General features: G+C 42.5%; 1 protein-coding gene across 1 annotated transcript in view; it reads left to right on the plus strand.

Moving 5' to 3' along the window:
• Positions 1 to 7,090: 7,090 nt before the first annotated feature.
• Positions 7,091 to 15,762, plus strand: part of FAM118A (family with sequence similarity 118 member A) — a 20,951-nt gene continuing 12,279 nt past the window's right edge. Inside the window, 4 exon segments of the mRNA XM_019515846.1 lie at positions 7,091 to 7,137; positions 12,777 to 13,061; positions 13,576 to 13,600; positions 15,051 to 15,336. Coding sequence (XP_019371391.1) covers positions 7,091 to 7,137; positions 12,777 to 13,061; positions 13,576 to 13,600; positions 15,051 to 15,336 — 643 coding nt within the window.

Consider the following 15,762-nt stretch of genomic DNA (forward strand, 5'->3'; position numbering starts at 1 on the left):
TAATAACTCCCAGATCCTTTTCCACCTCCATGCTGACAAGAGGGGAGTTCCCCAGCCTGTATGTGTGGTGCCGATTGTTCCTCCCCAGGTGCATCACCTTACCCTTGTCCGTGTTAAACCCCATCCTGTTCTCCTCCGCCCATCCTTGTAACCTATTTAGGTCTAACTGTAGCCTGTTGCTCCCCTCAATTGTGCCCACATCCCCCTACATCTTAGTGTCATCAGCAAACTTGAACAGGCTGCTTTGCACCCCCTCGTCCAAATCACTGATGAAGATATTGAACAGTGCAGGCCCAAGGACCGAGCCCTGTAGGACCCCACGTCCTTCTTGTTCATTCCTGTCTCTGGGCGGAGTATCACTGGGCAGTCTGCTGGCTCCTTGGACTCATTTGAGGGCCAGTGGGCACTTTCTGGTGTGCTCTGCTTGGTGTTGCTCCTTGGTACACTAATTATTACCCTTTGGCCAGCACTCATGTCCCTCTTTTTCTATTATTTGTCCCCATTAATCAATTGTCACCTTTTCTGTAGCCTCCCCATCTGGGGGAGGCCAATAGGTTACTTGGTGGACCTAGGCCCACGTGACTGAAGGTGACAGGCCAGGCAGCAGCATTGCAGAAGAAAGGCTAGTTTGATCCGTGGAACATGAAGGTCATTCCCAAGAAGAGAGGATCTGTAACACCTGTGGGATGAAGAGTCAGGGGTGGGAGATTATTCAGGTTGGAAGGCCACTTGATGAGGTTTGGTAACCTGTTGAGGATCTCACCACTCTCTCTCTCTCCCTGTCCTTTTCTACCTCTCCCCATCCATCCCTCCCTCCCAGGGCTATGACTAGTATGGAAGCCTGAACTTGCCTGCAGCTTTAGCATGCCACCCCCCAACCCCCACCCCTCTGCATGGCTGGAGTCCACCTGCCTACAGCTTTAGCATGCCCCACTCCCCATTCTGAATCTGGAGCCCTGACCTAGAAGTTGCTGGCTGTGTTTGGGCAGCTGTGGACACAGTCACCAGCTGCTGAATCCCGACTTGGGTGGGGTGTTGAGTAGGGCATGCTACAGTTGTGGATGGGTTCCTGTTTCCAATTCCATGCTGTTGGCAGCCCTGGCCTAGACAGAAAGACTGAGCCCATGGCACACTGGAAGCAGCCTCAGCCACCTGGCAGCACACAGCATCTGGAGCTGCCAGCTGCTCAAGTGCTGGATCCATTTACTTGGTGGGCACTTGCCTGCAGGCCAGATCCAATCAGTTGGCAGACCAGACCCAGCCTGCGGGCCTTTACTCACCCCTGGATTGGTAGATTACAGTGAGCCATGAAGTCACTTGACTCCCTCACTGGTACATCAGCTAGGACTAGCCCTGATACCTGACCATTGTTAGTGAGAGCCAGCAATGAGCAAGTAGGTCTGTGGCATCAAAATCAAATATTATTCATTCAAAGAAGGCCAGCTAGCTGTCAGTTTAGCCTTCTTCTCCACACTGATTGTTAATGCCTGCCCCCAAACTGTCTTTTTCATAGACATACTCATTGAAGAAGTGTCACAGCATCTTATCTCCATTAGCATCTTAGCCTAGCCTGGATTCTGACTGTACCTAAGTTCCATGTAAATTAAGCAAGAGCCTGCATGTAATATTGTGAACCCAGGGATGTAGCCATCCAGCCCATTGCCGGATCAGGGTCTGTAGGTCTTGTCACAACATACTATCTGATGCATTTCTTGACAAACTAAAAATGATTCTTTCTCTCTTTATAAAAAAGAAAACCAATTAAACAGTGTTATTAGCAGTAATTTCTTGTAGACTTGGAGATTTCTAAGGGAGGACATTTTTGCCAAGTTATCTTGCTGTGATGTAGTTCTGTGATCATTTGGGGTTGAGAATGGCTTGGGAAGGCTGTTGGAGGAAGGTGGATTTTGGAGATTACTTTTTAGCGATGTAGTCTGAGGTGGCGGCAGAAAGATGATATTTTGGACCTTACTATTAGTCCAAAATGTTGGCAGGAGGAGGAGAGTCTAGCAATTCGCCAGTCCAACAAACAGACAGAAAGAGCGGGGGAACCATCCCATATGAAAGCCTGAGATGGTATATCTGTGAGAAGGCCAACAGGAGAAGCAAGCAGATTGTTGAGTGATGGTGAAACTTTACAAAACCAGGCCTGTGATTGTGTTGGCACAATTGATATGTCAGAGTTTCCTCCATGTTTATTTCCTTATTCTGAATATAATGCCTCAAGTTTTAAAGTGATATGAGAGTAACAAAACAAATTCAGACTAAATTCTAATTTTATTTACATCAGTGCAAATCCAGATAACTCCATGGGAGTGGGGTGATTCATTGTGGTTTTACACTGGCATAAATCAGGGAGGAGTTTGACATCTTCACTTCATTTTAACCTTATCTTTGTATCTGGCCAGCTATATAGCTTAAATGTATTCTGCTCATTAATCATGCTGTGTTTGAACAAACTACGTAAAAATGATCATCACATTTCTTTCCTTACCTGTGATGTGCAGAAGGGCCTGTCATCCAAAGTCACGTGTGCAAATTTCCAAATTTGACTGGTTGTGTCAGTGAAGGATTTGCAGGAATAGGCTGAAAGGAGGTGATGCCAGGAACAATAACTTGAGAGGTGTTACAGCTTGCAGATTTAGGTGCAAGTCTGTCTGTCTAAATTGGTGCTTATCCTAGTGAAAGCATAGCATACTGCAGAGAGAACAGTACTTAATTGGCTTTTCAGCTTCAATTGCTTGTCTTCAATATAACTACTGAATGATGAGCTTGTCTGCTGGGAGTGAGTGTAATTCTTCCTTAGTGTCATGTTTATAATCTTGAGATGTTCTGGACTGTTTAGTTTGTTTAGCTAAAATACAGTACTGGCAATTGTTCACCCTGTTTTAGGCTGGGCTGAGAAGTTCCTCAAAACATGAAATGGCAAAATAAACTTCTGTGCTATGGATATCATAGTATGAACACACTTCTAAAACTGTAAGATATGTGAAAGCTTTGTTGGGTTTGAGTGAAAAATTAGCTTTATGAAATGAATGTTTTTCCGTTATGTAATGTGTAGCATAGGCTGAGTTACCCAGGAGCCTGGGGAAAACAGTTAACCTCTTCAGTCTCTGCTAAGCCTATAAACACTTTTGATCTGTCTCAACAGGCACTGACATTAATTTATTTGCCTGGAAGGTTCTCACAACCTGCTTCCTTAAACCAGTCATAAGCTTTGAAATGTTGAATTATCTGTTAATTCTCTCAAATACATGTGCAGTTTCTTTGCCTAGTACTGTAGAAGCAGGGTGCTTTTGTATTTTGGGTTTTGGTAAAGACAAAACAAAAACTGCTGACATTTTCTTCAGGCTGGGAGAGTCTCAGTGCTGGTTCCTTCGGAGCAGTAATGATATATATATGTGTGTAGGTGTAGAATGTCAAAGGAAAAAGTACAAACTCAGAATGTATGACTGACATTTCTAGGACAGAAAGTGCTCAGCAGGAAAAGGTGCCTAATTGCTAGGATGATATAGATGACTTAGAAATAGGCAGAAGGTGAGGTAGATTTGTACCTTTATAGATTAAACCAGAGATGTATAGCATAAGCTTTCATAAGTGGAGGGCTTGCTGTATCTTAGAAATATTTAGAAATAGTCTGCATTGAAAATAAGTTAATGGGCTCATTTTGGTTGATATTCCCACATTTTTAGCAACCTGTACAGAAATAGGGTTTCCATGAGCTGGGTGAAATTTATGCCTTGTTTCTAAGCATTTAGAGGAGCAGGTGGTCATTAGGAACAGTCAGTATGGATTCACCAAGGGAAAGTCATACCTGATCAACTTGATCGCCTTCTGTGATGAGATGACTGGTTCAGTGGATGTGGTATACCTTGATTTTAGCAAGGCTTTTGATACGGTCTCCCACAGTATTCTTGGAGGCAAGCTAAGGACGTCTGGATGAATGGATTGTAAGGTGGATAGCCTAGGGCTGAAGATAGTAATCAATGGCTTAATGTCTAGTTGGCAGCTGGTATTGAGTGGAGTGCCCCAGGGGTTGGTCCTTGGGCTGCTTTTGTTCAATAACGATCATCACTGATCTGGAAGATGGTATAGAGTGTACACTCAGAAAGTTTGCTGATGACACTAAGCTGGGGGGAGTACTAGATATGCTGGAGGGTAGGACTAGGGTTCAGAGTGGCCTAGACAAAATGGAGGATTGGGTCAAAAGAAATCACATGAGGTTCAACAAGGAGAAATGCAAAGTCCTGCACTTAGGAAAGAACAATCTCATGCACAGTACAGGCTGGGGGCTGACTGGCTGGGCAGCAGCTCTGCAGAAAAGGACCTGGGGGTTACAGTGGACAATAAGCTGAATGTGAGCCAGCAGTGTGCACTTGTTGCCAAGAAAGCTAACAGCATCCTGGGCTGCACTGGTGGGAGTGTTGTCAGAAGGTCATGGGAAGTGATTATCCCCCTCTATTCAGCACTGGTGAGGCCACATCTGAAGTACTGTGTCCAGTTTTGGGCCCCCCACTACAGGAAGGATGTGGATCAATTGGAGAGAGTCCAGCAGAGGGCAATGAAAATGGTGAGGGGGCAGGGGCACATGACTTATGAGAAAAGACTGAGGGAACTGGGCTTATTCAGTCTAGAGAAGAGATGACTGAGACTTCCCAGGCTAAGGGGTCGGGGCAGCAGATTGCCCCCTCCCTTAGGATGGAGTCTCCCACAAGAAACACTTAACGTTTTGTCTTGACGAGAGTGGGGATGGTAGCTGCAGTTGAGCCTGTGTTGCCTGCGGGAGCTGGCAACTCAGCAGGCTCTGCTGGAGCAGCAAGAGGTGTGTACCTGTTGCTAAGCTCCAGCGGGGCAGGGGACTTGGTGTGGCGGGCCTTAGGGCCCTTGACCACCTTGGTCCATGCCCCTGACTGGACAGAGCGGGAGGTCCCAGAGTCCTCCTTTGTCCTAGAGGGAGACCGTGGTCTACCCCCTCGCTCCCGGGGGAGAAGGGCCTGACAGTAGGAGTTGATCTCCTGCTCACAGTCCCTGATGGCACGCAGTCTCTGGACTGTGGCCTGCAGCTCCTCCAGCTGGCACGCCAGAGACCCCAAAAGGGAGCAGACCCCACAAGGGGAGGTAGCCATGCTCCCTGGCCCCAGAGCCTGAAAAAGGAACAGGCAGCCCACGCAGCCAAGAGCCAGGGGCTCCGTCTGTGTGCAGCCTGGAACCATGAGCTCTGTCTGGGTGGTGGTCTCTGAGGTGCCAGAGGCAGGGGCCGCAGAGCCCGAGGGACCCTTGGGGTGAGGCACGTGCCCAACCATGGCATGCCACTGGTAGGCAGCCTGGGCCTGAGTCTGTCTACCCTAGGGGACTTGGAGGCAGGGCCAGAGCCCTCCTGTGCACCCTCCTTCACGAACTCCACACTAACTCACACGCCGGTAGACAAGCGCCCCTGTTTGCGCAGCCTGTTCACGCGGCTCCGGTCACGTGGCTCCCTGTGGGGCTGAGCCAAGTAGGGGCCTGGGTGGGGTGAGACCCGGCCTGGCTCCAGTCAGCTACCTCCTCCCACTCTCTAAAGGGTTAACTCCCTCCCACCATGGGCCCCGCTTACCTCCAGCTGTGCTGGAGGTCGGCAGGGGGCTCTGCAGCTGCTGGGGGGTCTCCGGGGGCTGTCTAACCTTGGAGGTTTTTAAGACCTGGCTAAACAAAGCTTTGACTGGGATTATCTAGTTAGGGATGGTCCTGCTTTGAGTGGGGGTTGGATTAGATGATCTCCCAAGGTCCCTTCCAACCTACATTTTCTATGATTCTGTGATTCTAGAAGATAGAGATTCAGCTTTGTAAGGGATGTGAAGTGGCATGCAGGCTAGAATATGGATTAGTGGTCTGTTTGGAGGCATAGCTGTTTTGGGTTTTTTTGCTGTTTTTCTCCTGCTTAAGTATCTTCATAAAGGAGGTTAATTGCAGTGAATTAACTTGGGCAGTTAATGGATGGTGAATTTAGCACCAAGATCAACATCGGAGAATTTTTAACAATAAACCTAATCTTGTAAGAAGGGATGGTATTAAGAACAAAGCGTATCTATTTAGCTAACCATTAGCTAACCATTTCAGATTTAATGAAAGTTTAGAACAGTAAATATTTATTCTACAGTGAAGAGAGAAAGTTCATAAGGCTTATTTACTACCATGTTTTCTTACTGGTTTGAGAGTGCAGATATGTAATATTTCTAAAAGTATGAATCATATTTTAAAATTATGGTTTTCTTATCTATCTGCTTTTTGTCCTTTTGACAGCTTTGATTTGTTACTCTTAAATAACAGAAGTATTTTAAATGGAAAAAGGGAAGTGGGTTTTTTTATTTTTAATTTTCTTTGCATATCTAAATTGATCTGTTGATGTGTGTTCTGAGAAGTTAGATTTGACTCTTTCTTAAACCAAGGCAATATGTCAAATACTTTTTGCTATTTTTCTTTTCAGTACCATGTTTGTTTTTTATGATCAGATTTAAAGTTTGGGAAATTGCAGAAGCTAAGAGTTGAAACAAATCAAGCATACCAAAGCAATTAAAATGTTTTCTAACCATTTTTTCCCAAAGACCCTAAATGAGAAACGATCAAGTTTATACATACGAATTGCATGTGTTTTTTGGAAATGGGAAGGCAAACAAAACAGAGAGCTGTTTGGACGAACTGTTTTGCCTCAACATGCCACACAGATTTGGCATGCAGGGAGCCCAGACATAACTTTAAAAAATAAGTCTTTTGTGTTGAATCTAGACGGGCTACATCAGTTCCATTGCCTTCAGAGTGTCAGTTGGCTTAAGTCAAAGGAGCTCTGACAATTTGTACTATTTAAACTGCTGTAACATTTGGCCTGTTTGTTTTGAAAGGTGATGTAGCTCCTTTCCTGTAATTGTATTAGTTCATTAACTGTCTAATGAGAGAAGTTTGCACAACTATTTTAAAAGTTTAATGAAAATAAACTGGAAATGCACAGACAGATCAAAATTTCAGGGTTCAGTTTTGGAGATAACTGTTTGTTTGAGGCAATATTTATAAATCGAAGTATTAAAATTCATTTTAATATTTTTAACAGTATTCAAAGATGGACTTGGCAGAAAGGACAACAAACAGAAGTGAGCAAAAATCCAGGTAAATGCTGTAAATAATGCACCTGTGGATGATTTAGAGAAAGGGATAGAGGATACACATTCATGAGAATCTGCTTCTTCAGGAATCTCATGGAAACTCTTTAGTCAACTGTTGCTGTTTCTTTTCTTTCAAAAAGACTTTTCCAAGGAAAAGATGATTGCATTTGAGTGCTTCTGTGAAAGGAAAGCATTGTGGAATTTATTTGTACACTGTTTTACTTCCTTGGCTTCTTTCTATTTGCTTATTATCAAATCCTCAAAAGGTTTCCTCTGACATCTGCATATTTGTAGTCATTCTTTGAGGGCAGATGGGTCTCCGGTATGGATCCCTTTGAAGTTTAAACTTTAGTTTCTGAGGTTGTCTGTACAACTACACAATGCATACATTTTTTTAAATACTTGCAAAAATTAAGACTACCAGCAACAAGAACATAAATGATAAATTTTCTTGGATTAATTGTTACCCATGGTTTGAGTTAATCTTGGCGTAAGCACAGCATAAGAACAGTATCAAAATATCCCATGAAAATAGTTGGAAGAAAAAGAAAAAACTTATTAGCCTTTTCTTAAATTTAACCATTCATTAGAAAAAAAAAAGAATGTAACTCAAGTATTTTAAATTGGGTTTATAAAATGACACTAGATATGTTGGGAAAGTTGAGCTGTTACTTCTCAAGATACCTTTCTATTTCCAAGGTATTTCATACTTTGGCCAATTATTTATGAGTTATAAGTACCATGCATGTCTAGAAGTAGAAAATACCATATTCACTTGAATACAAGATGAGGGGTTTTTCCTCCAATCAGCATGGGGGGAAAAGCCCCTCATCTTACATTCACATAGACAATGTAACGAGGTTCCTTTTTATCATAACGCTGCTGCCAAAAGCAGCATGTTCTTGCTAATGACTATAAAATACATGGCCCATGTTGGGCAAACATGCTGTTGGAAACCTGTATTTTTATTAGAAATATTATTAAAAACACACTCATCACCCTGCGCTTGGAAAGCTAAACATATTGAGCATCCTTGTTTGACCAAGACTTCATATCACAGAAACAACTACATATCCAAAAAAATACAGCTACATATATTAAACCTTTAAACAACATATATCAACTTCGATTAGATTGCCGAGGGGTGGCACTGGGCTCTTCCTGGCGGAGGTGGGCTGGGCCAGTGCTGCACTCAGACCACTCCCAGCGCCGCTGCCACCCCCCGGAGTGCAGACCCAGCTCAACCCCCCTGCCAGGAAAAGCCTGGTGTCATCCCAGCCTGCAGCAGCAGCCCACCCTCACCCAGTACACAGATCCGGGGGGCACATGCCCCCCATGTCCCTCCAGGGCTGCATGCAGTGGCAAGAGCCACCACCCCCCTCCCCATGTCCCCTGGACAAGCTGCTTGTGGCTCTGTCCCACACCCTGCCCCACCCCAGCTGGGCAGTGCCTGCCCCAGCCCCCCTCCTCCTTCACCATGGGGGGCCTTGATCTGGCCCCCATGCCCCTTCCCACCTCCCACAGACTTACCAGCCAGATGCTGCTCTCCAAGCTGCTGGGCTGGCTGTATGCATGCTGCAGCTGAGTACATGCATGCGGCATTTATCAGCAACATTATCAGCTACATCAGCCAAGAAAGCTGATTGCCAGTAATGTCAGTTTTTCTTTTATTGGTGCTGATATGATATGGACTGATGTATTGGTGTATCTCTATGTATTACCTTTTTCTTCTGTGTCCATCAGGATCCCTAGCATTCTGATTTGTCTCTCTCTTATTTGAAGGCCCAACTTCTGGAAGTCTCTCCAGTTCCCCACTCCCATTATGGTGCTTTTTGATCTATTTAGTTTAGCCCTGATCACTTCTCCATACTCTGATGTATGCTTTAGAACCCTGACTATCGAAAGTTTATCTCTAACTACAACATTTATATCATCCATGTATAGGATACGTTTTACCTTACCCTATACGCATATCTTTATTCTGCTGATGACCTTGAAGAGTGGGAAAAAGCAGGCAGGCACACCACAATAAAGCAGAGAAACCCGTGGACCGCTTCAGGCACCCACCCACATTCTCAAACACACACAGAGGGTTGTTAAGCCTCTATACCCTACCATCCACCCTATTAGATTTGAGGGACACCAAAGAGTTAAATCCCTCTGGAAATTGGCCTACTGCCTCGCCCTGACCAGAGGTGCAAAATACCAAGCAAAACCCCACAAGAACATAAAGTTTAACAAGTGTATTAAGACGAGAACCAACAAAACCAAACACAACAGTATAGACACAGTATACAGTACTATAAACAGTTAAACTATAGAACAGCTAAAGGTCGGACTTGATGATCTGCTCAGGTCCCTTTGGATCCTATCAACTATGAAACTCAATGCCAGTCTGTCACCCGAGGTGGCCGACTATCACCCTAGAGAGCTGACAGGCAGGGCAGGCCTGCACTGCAGCCTCACACCCCTGAGGATTTCTATGCTGTTCCTGCACAAGCAGGTGGGTACTGAGCACCTCAGAAAAGGGACAGATGATACTTTACCCAACCGAGGCGATGCGCAGAAGCAGTTGAGTAGCCAGCAAGTGCTCAGGTGCTCAGGACCCTCCTGTCATTGCTCCCAAACACTGTCCCACACACACTGTTCTCACTTGCTCCACAGTCACTAAATGATGGGTTCCACAACCACAAGTACTCAAATGCTAAATCAGTCGCACATGAACACATGCCAGGCAAAAGAGGGAGAGAGCGTGAGACAGAGCTCTAACTCCAATGACAATGGCCCCAAAAGCTGTGCTGGCCGCTACACTGGACAGGCTTTATAACGTCCAAACCACGCCACCTGTCAATCATGTGCAGATCCAATCATTACTCTCTCCATCAATGCCAATTAAAGTCAATCACAGTTAGGACCATACAAATCAAAGTATCCCAACAACCCAGTAACATAACAACTCATTAACATAATGGTCCTAACTGCCACAGTTCCCCTGGTTACCAAACAAACAACTAGGTCAAACATCTCACCGCACATGCTCAGCTTTCAGAAGTGGGTCATGACATCATTAAGGTTAAGAGTTCAAATGTTCTAGAATACTCCAGCCTCTGGTCATCCTATGCAGGCATAACAATGCAAGGACTCCACTGTCTACAACCTCAGCTTCTTTTATTCTTTGTGCTAACAGTTCCATGCTGCACACAAATAGTAGTGGTGACCAGGGACCCTTGTCTCACCTGTGTGTGGAGTTTAAAGGCCCCACTCAGGTGCCCATTGTTTTGGACTTGACTCTTGGCTTCTGTATGCAATAACCCTTATCCAACATATACTTTTCTCTGGGAACCCCATTTTTCCTAGCATTTCAAATACATAATCAAGATCCACTCTGTCATATGTTTTCTCTAAATCTAGGCTTGCTATAACTGTCTTTGTTTTCCTCTCTTTGGTGTGGGACAGTGTACCTCTGATCACCCTGATTGCTTCAGAGATCCTTCTACCTGGTATTGAGCATACTTGGTTCTCATGCATTATCTTCTGGAGGTTTTTCCTCATCCTCAAAGCCAGCATCTTGGCCATTAACTTATAGTCCACATTAAGGAGTGTCATTGGTTTTGTTTTTCAGGAGTTCCTTTTCTGTTTTCTTAAAGAGTAAGATCCCAACACCTTTTGTAAAATGTTTACCTGGCTCTCCTATTTCGTTATTTCCTCAGAAACATCCACTATAACTCTCACTACCTATGCCCAAAACTTCTCCTAAAATTCCATAGGCAGTCGGTCTGCTCCTGGTGATTTTCCTCTTTTAAAGGTTTTTAAGCACTTATTTTCTCTCCCATCTTCTTTGCTTCCTCCTCCTCTACTTTCTCTTCAGTCTCTTCCTGCAAATCCTTCATTTTCTACCTTTCTGTTTCCTTCTTCTGGTAAGATCTCCTCATCACATCCAGCACCTGCTCCTGCTTTTCCACCCAGGCTACACCTTCTTCTTGCACTGTTTCAAGTTCTCCGTTTGCTGCCTTCACTCTGGCTGAAAAGTATTGAGATCACTCTTGGTTTTTCCCCACTCGGGGTGCTTGTGCTGAGAACATTTTCTCTCTTTTAAACCATTTTTCTCTCTTTTAAACCAGGTTTTTAATTCTTGCCTTGTTTCTTCTAGCTCTTCTCATACCTCGCTTCATCTGTGGCTTCCTTTAGCAGCTCCTGCATCTTTATTTGCAGCGTTCTTAGTTTTTTCGTTCTTTTCCCCATGCATCCTAGGCCTGCCTTCCTAAGAATTCTCTTGTCCTCTTCTTCGCCATCGTCCATCATTTTCTGGTACTCCCAAATATTTCTTCAGTGTTTGCCACCTCTTATACTGTCTTGTGTACCTTTGACATATTTCTTCATCTTGTAACTACCACACATTTAAATTCTGCAGTCCCTTCCCTCTCATGGGGCTCTTACCAAGACTCATTTCCACCTTCAGCATCCAACGATCACTAAAAGCTACATGCATGGTTTCTTTCTTCCTTATCCTTATTTCTTTTGATACAAACACAAGATCAATTCTTGATTGTTTCTTTCTACTTGGGTCTGTTCTAGTGAAAACTTTCTCCCATGCCCACACATCTTTTAGCTACTCTTCTTTTATTGTATTTGTATTTTTTTGCAATTTTTTCACAAATGGACTTTGAAATGCAAGGGAACCTTGCCACCCTTTACCTCCCCTGTACAAGCTGAAGTTTCTTTTCTAGCTGGGAGAACTTTTACAATCTTTGAACGCTCCTCTGCCTGACTAAAGGGTGTTTGGACCTGAAAGCTTGCAACGAGAGAAATTTTTTTGCTACTATTTAGTTGGTCTAATAAAAGATATCGCCTCGAAGCCCAAGAGTTTTGTCTGCCTCTGCTTTTTCGACCAACACGTCTACAACCTATATCCCTGAAACATGGCAGGGATATCCCTTCTTACTAAGTGTTCTACAACAAAGGATAGATTTGGAATAATAGAGTAAAGAGAGAGAATTCTATTACTGGCATGGAGTTTACTGTTGGCTTTGCAGAAAGTCTCCTGATCGACTTACTTAAGAATTCTTGTGCTTACTGTTGTATATCTAATATTGAGGGCAACTGATACAATGTTTTTTGGTTAACTTTTCTTTAGAAATTTTCTGCCTTACATAACTGTGCAAGGAACAATTAGGTAATCATAAACAAAAATACAAACTGAATGCTAAATACTGCTTTTTAAAAGCAAATACTCTTAGATGTGGGACAGTGTATCTCTGATAGCTCTGATTGCTTCAGAGATCTTTCCTATAGGCATCCGCCCTTTAGGGTGAAGGGGGAATACATATAGCCATCATCTTTCATACCACAACTATATATACATTACTTCAGCACTGGCTGACTTATATGTGGATCAGCTGCAACCTTGTTCCCTGGTATTTTGGAAATATCTCCACTGAGTCACTCATGTCTGAATGTGCATTAACTTGTTGGTCAATGGTACCATGAAGTTCAGCAGTCTTAAAAGCACTGTTGAAAAGCTGACTTAGATGGGATGCCCAATTGATAACTGCCAATAAATTGTTTCATTTCTAGATTGCCATTTTGAGTTGAACTGTTGGAATTAAAGATTGAAAGTTGTTTCCTTTTCTGCTTTTATTTTAGGAAGTTTTTAAAAAGTTTAATAAGAAAGCAGCCTCAAGACCTTCTTTGGGTAATTGGGACTGGAGCAAGCGCTACTGTAGTGCCAGGAATACCAGCACTGTGTTCATGGAGGGGCTGCATTGAAGCTTTCATCAAAGCAGCTGAACAGTTGGATGTGCTTCATTCAGAAGATGTTGCTGAATTCTGCAAAAGGGTGATCAGAGACAGAGACTTGCTTGTAGTGGCGCATGATCTTACCAGAAAGTTGTCACCAGTGAGTGCATATATAACACTTACTATTAGAAGGTATTTGTATTAGTTCTAGGTGGAGAGTGCTTTGAGGGCAGCAAGTTTTTGCATTACTGTGGACAACTTATTACAGCTGGACTTTGGTTTCAGCAACTGGGGACTTCTAGGCATTACTGCAGTATAAAGATAGTTGATTATTACTTGTGTTAATTTGAAAGCTATGAAATAAAATAATCTGGAAACTGGGGAAGAGGATTATGCTAACTTTCAACACTCTTGCTTGAGTTATGATAGAGGTTGTCAGTACTGTCTGAACTGAAACAGTGGTTAGTAGTGGTAGAAAACAGATTATTTTGAAACAGTGACAGACCTTGATATTACTGATAGCCTTATGTCTCACAAGCCTATTATTGCTCCAACTCCATTTAGTTCAAGCAAATGTAATTCATATGTCCTGTATCTGACTTGGCTATTGATGGGTTTTATTTTGTTTCATTTTGTTTTGTTTTTGCTTGAGGAGACTTTTTTAGTTTATTTTAATGGATTTTCTCAAATCTTTTATCTAAAACAGTAACTGTGGCAGATTTATCGATAAAGTATACTTTGAACTCCAAATCAGAGATAGACCTACAAATACATATACAGTTCAATCCTCTGAGGAAAGCCTGTATAAGAATGGGTGATATAGCATGTCCTCAAAGTCAAGAAGCTCTAGCTCAAGTCAGGCAACACAAAAGAATGATTTCTAGAGACAGGGACCTGCCATTTAAAACTCTCTGCTAGGAGCCCTCATACTTTTAAATCTAGGGAGTGGTAACTTTAGCACAGTGCTTCTTAACCAGGATGCTCCAATGCCTTGACATGCCTTGATTCTTGCAAGGTGCTGTGGGGTGCCATACAACATTAGCACTGTTAAGGGTGCAAATGTAATTCATATGATAAACCCAGAGATTTCAAATAGGAATCCCTAGTCTCAAAAACATTTTGATCTGTCATGGTCTTTCTGAGTTCTTTGCAACAGAGGACTTGCTCGTTTCTTTTTCTGTAGTTAAAACATTATTGTAAACTAAGAGTTGGAATTTTCCGAAGGATTCCTTGAATCAAATGAGCAGTACCTTGAGTCTGATGATGGGTGTCTTGAGTCTAAAAACGGTTGAGAACCACTGTTTTAGCATGTCAGTTGACCACAAAAGCAGTGGCAGCATATCCAGACAGATGATTTCCTATGTCGGTGGGATCTTAATTGTATAGGGCTTTGCAACATTGAATTGTGAATAGGAAACCAATGCAGTCCATGAAATGTTATGAACCCCTGCCAGTCTACCATATCATACTACAGTAGTTGAAATTGAGTGGCGTGCACTTTAATGTTACAGTTTGGAAGTGACAAAGGCAGAATTAACTATAGAAAACTACAGCAGAGATTTCTCTCCTTAAAATCTATACATTTGTACAAGATGATTCCCTGTCAAGAGACTTTAGAAATTTGAATGAAAAACATTGCAGCTACATAGATGACATGGTCTGGGCAGCTTGAAGCCATTTGAGCTTATCTCTGACTTCTTCTTTGTGTGTTCAGATGCTAATATTTTTAGATACTGTACAATATCCTTAAATAAAACTATTTCTGTAAATACTTTTTTTCCCAAACAACACTGGTATAAATGATTAAGTGCCATACATGTCCTGTTGTGAGCAGTAACAATATACAACACAGGCCATTTGACATGTATATCTTTTAATCTTTTTTTCTTCAGCGCACAAATGACACCAAGCTCAACTTTTTCCGAGATAACATGGAACAACTTATTCTTTAATTTTGAGCAGTCCTTGATTTCAAGCCTGTCTTAAAGTCAGTGCTTAAAGAAATAACTTATTAGGCCAAATGCCTATTTGTTCTCTTCTTAAAATAAATCCTTATTTATGCAATGATTGAGAATATCAAACATTTCTTTAAGTATGTAAAACTTGAAAAATAGTCTTCCTTTGATGCATGCATCTGGTCTACAATTATTGAAATGAAATTAGCTTACATTTTTCTTACAGAAGGTTCTTCAAAACTTGTATCACACCAAATCCTTCTTGTTTTGGGGCTGTGGAGAGACTCTGCATGATCAGATATTCCAGGGTCTCTTTCTTTATACTGTAAAGAATAACATGTATTTAGAACATTACATGTTGTTGCCTAAAGAAAACAAAACCCACTCTTTTAAACTCCAAACAGATATGCTTCTTCATGGAATAAAAATAGTGTCCTATGGGGATTGCTTTGAATATTTCCCTGATTATGTCCAAGTTCTAACTGCTCAAACCTGCAAGCAGTGAAGTCCAGGTAACTTTTTTAATTTTAATTTTTTTTTTTGTGAGAGCCCAAAATAATTTAATTCTCATTAAACTCTTTATATATGTGGTCCTTGATCAGAGATATTACTAGGAGGAGTCTTGAGTGTATAGTCAGAAATCTCTGCTTGTGAGTAACAGGGTTGAAGCATATACTACCAAAATATAACAGAATGTTTTTTACTTTCATAAATTTGATTTCTTGTAAACTGAAACGTAGTTCTCAATTTCATGCCTTTTTTGCTATAAAGTTCTTGTTAGGATGTTTAAATTTTAAATGTACAGTAAAATCCCTATTATCTGGCATAAGTGGGAATGCCGAGTGCTGGTTATGTAAAAATTCTGGTTATCTGAAGCAGATAACGCAGAGCAGGGGATGCGGCCGAGGGGAATACATGGTGGTGGCTGCACATAGAGC

The sequence above is a fragment of the Gavialis gangeticus genome, unplaced genomic scaffold, assembly GCF_001723915.1.
Source record: "Gavialis gangeticus isolate Ggan-Ray unplaced genomic scaffold, GavGan_comp1, whole genome shotgun sequence".
In the NCBI taxonomy this organism is placed as follows: domain Eukaryota; kingdom Metazoa; phylum Chordata; order Crocodylia; family Gavialidae; genus Gavialis; species Gavialis gangeticus.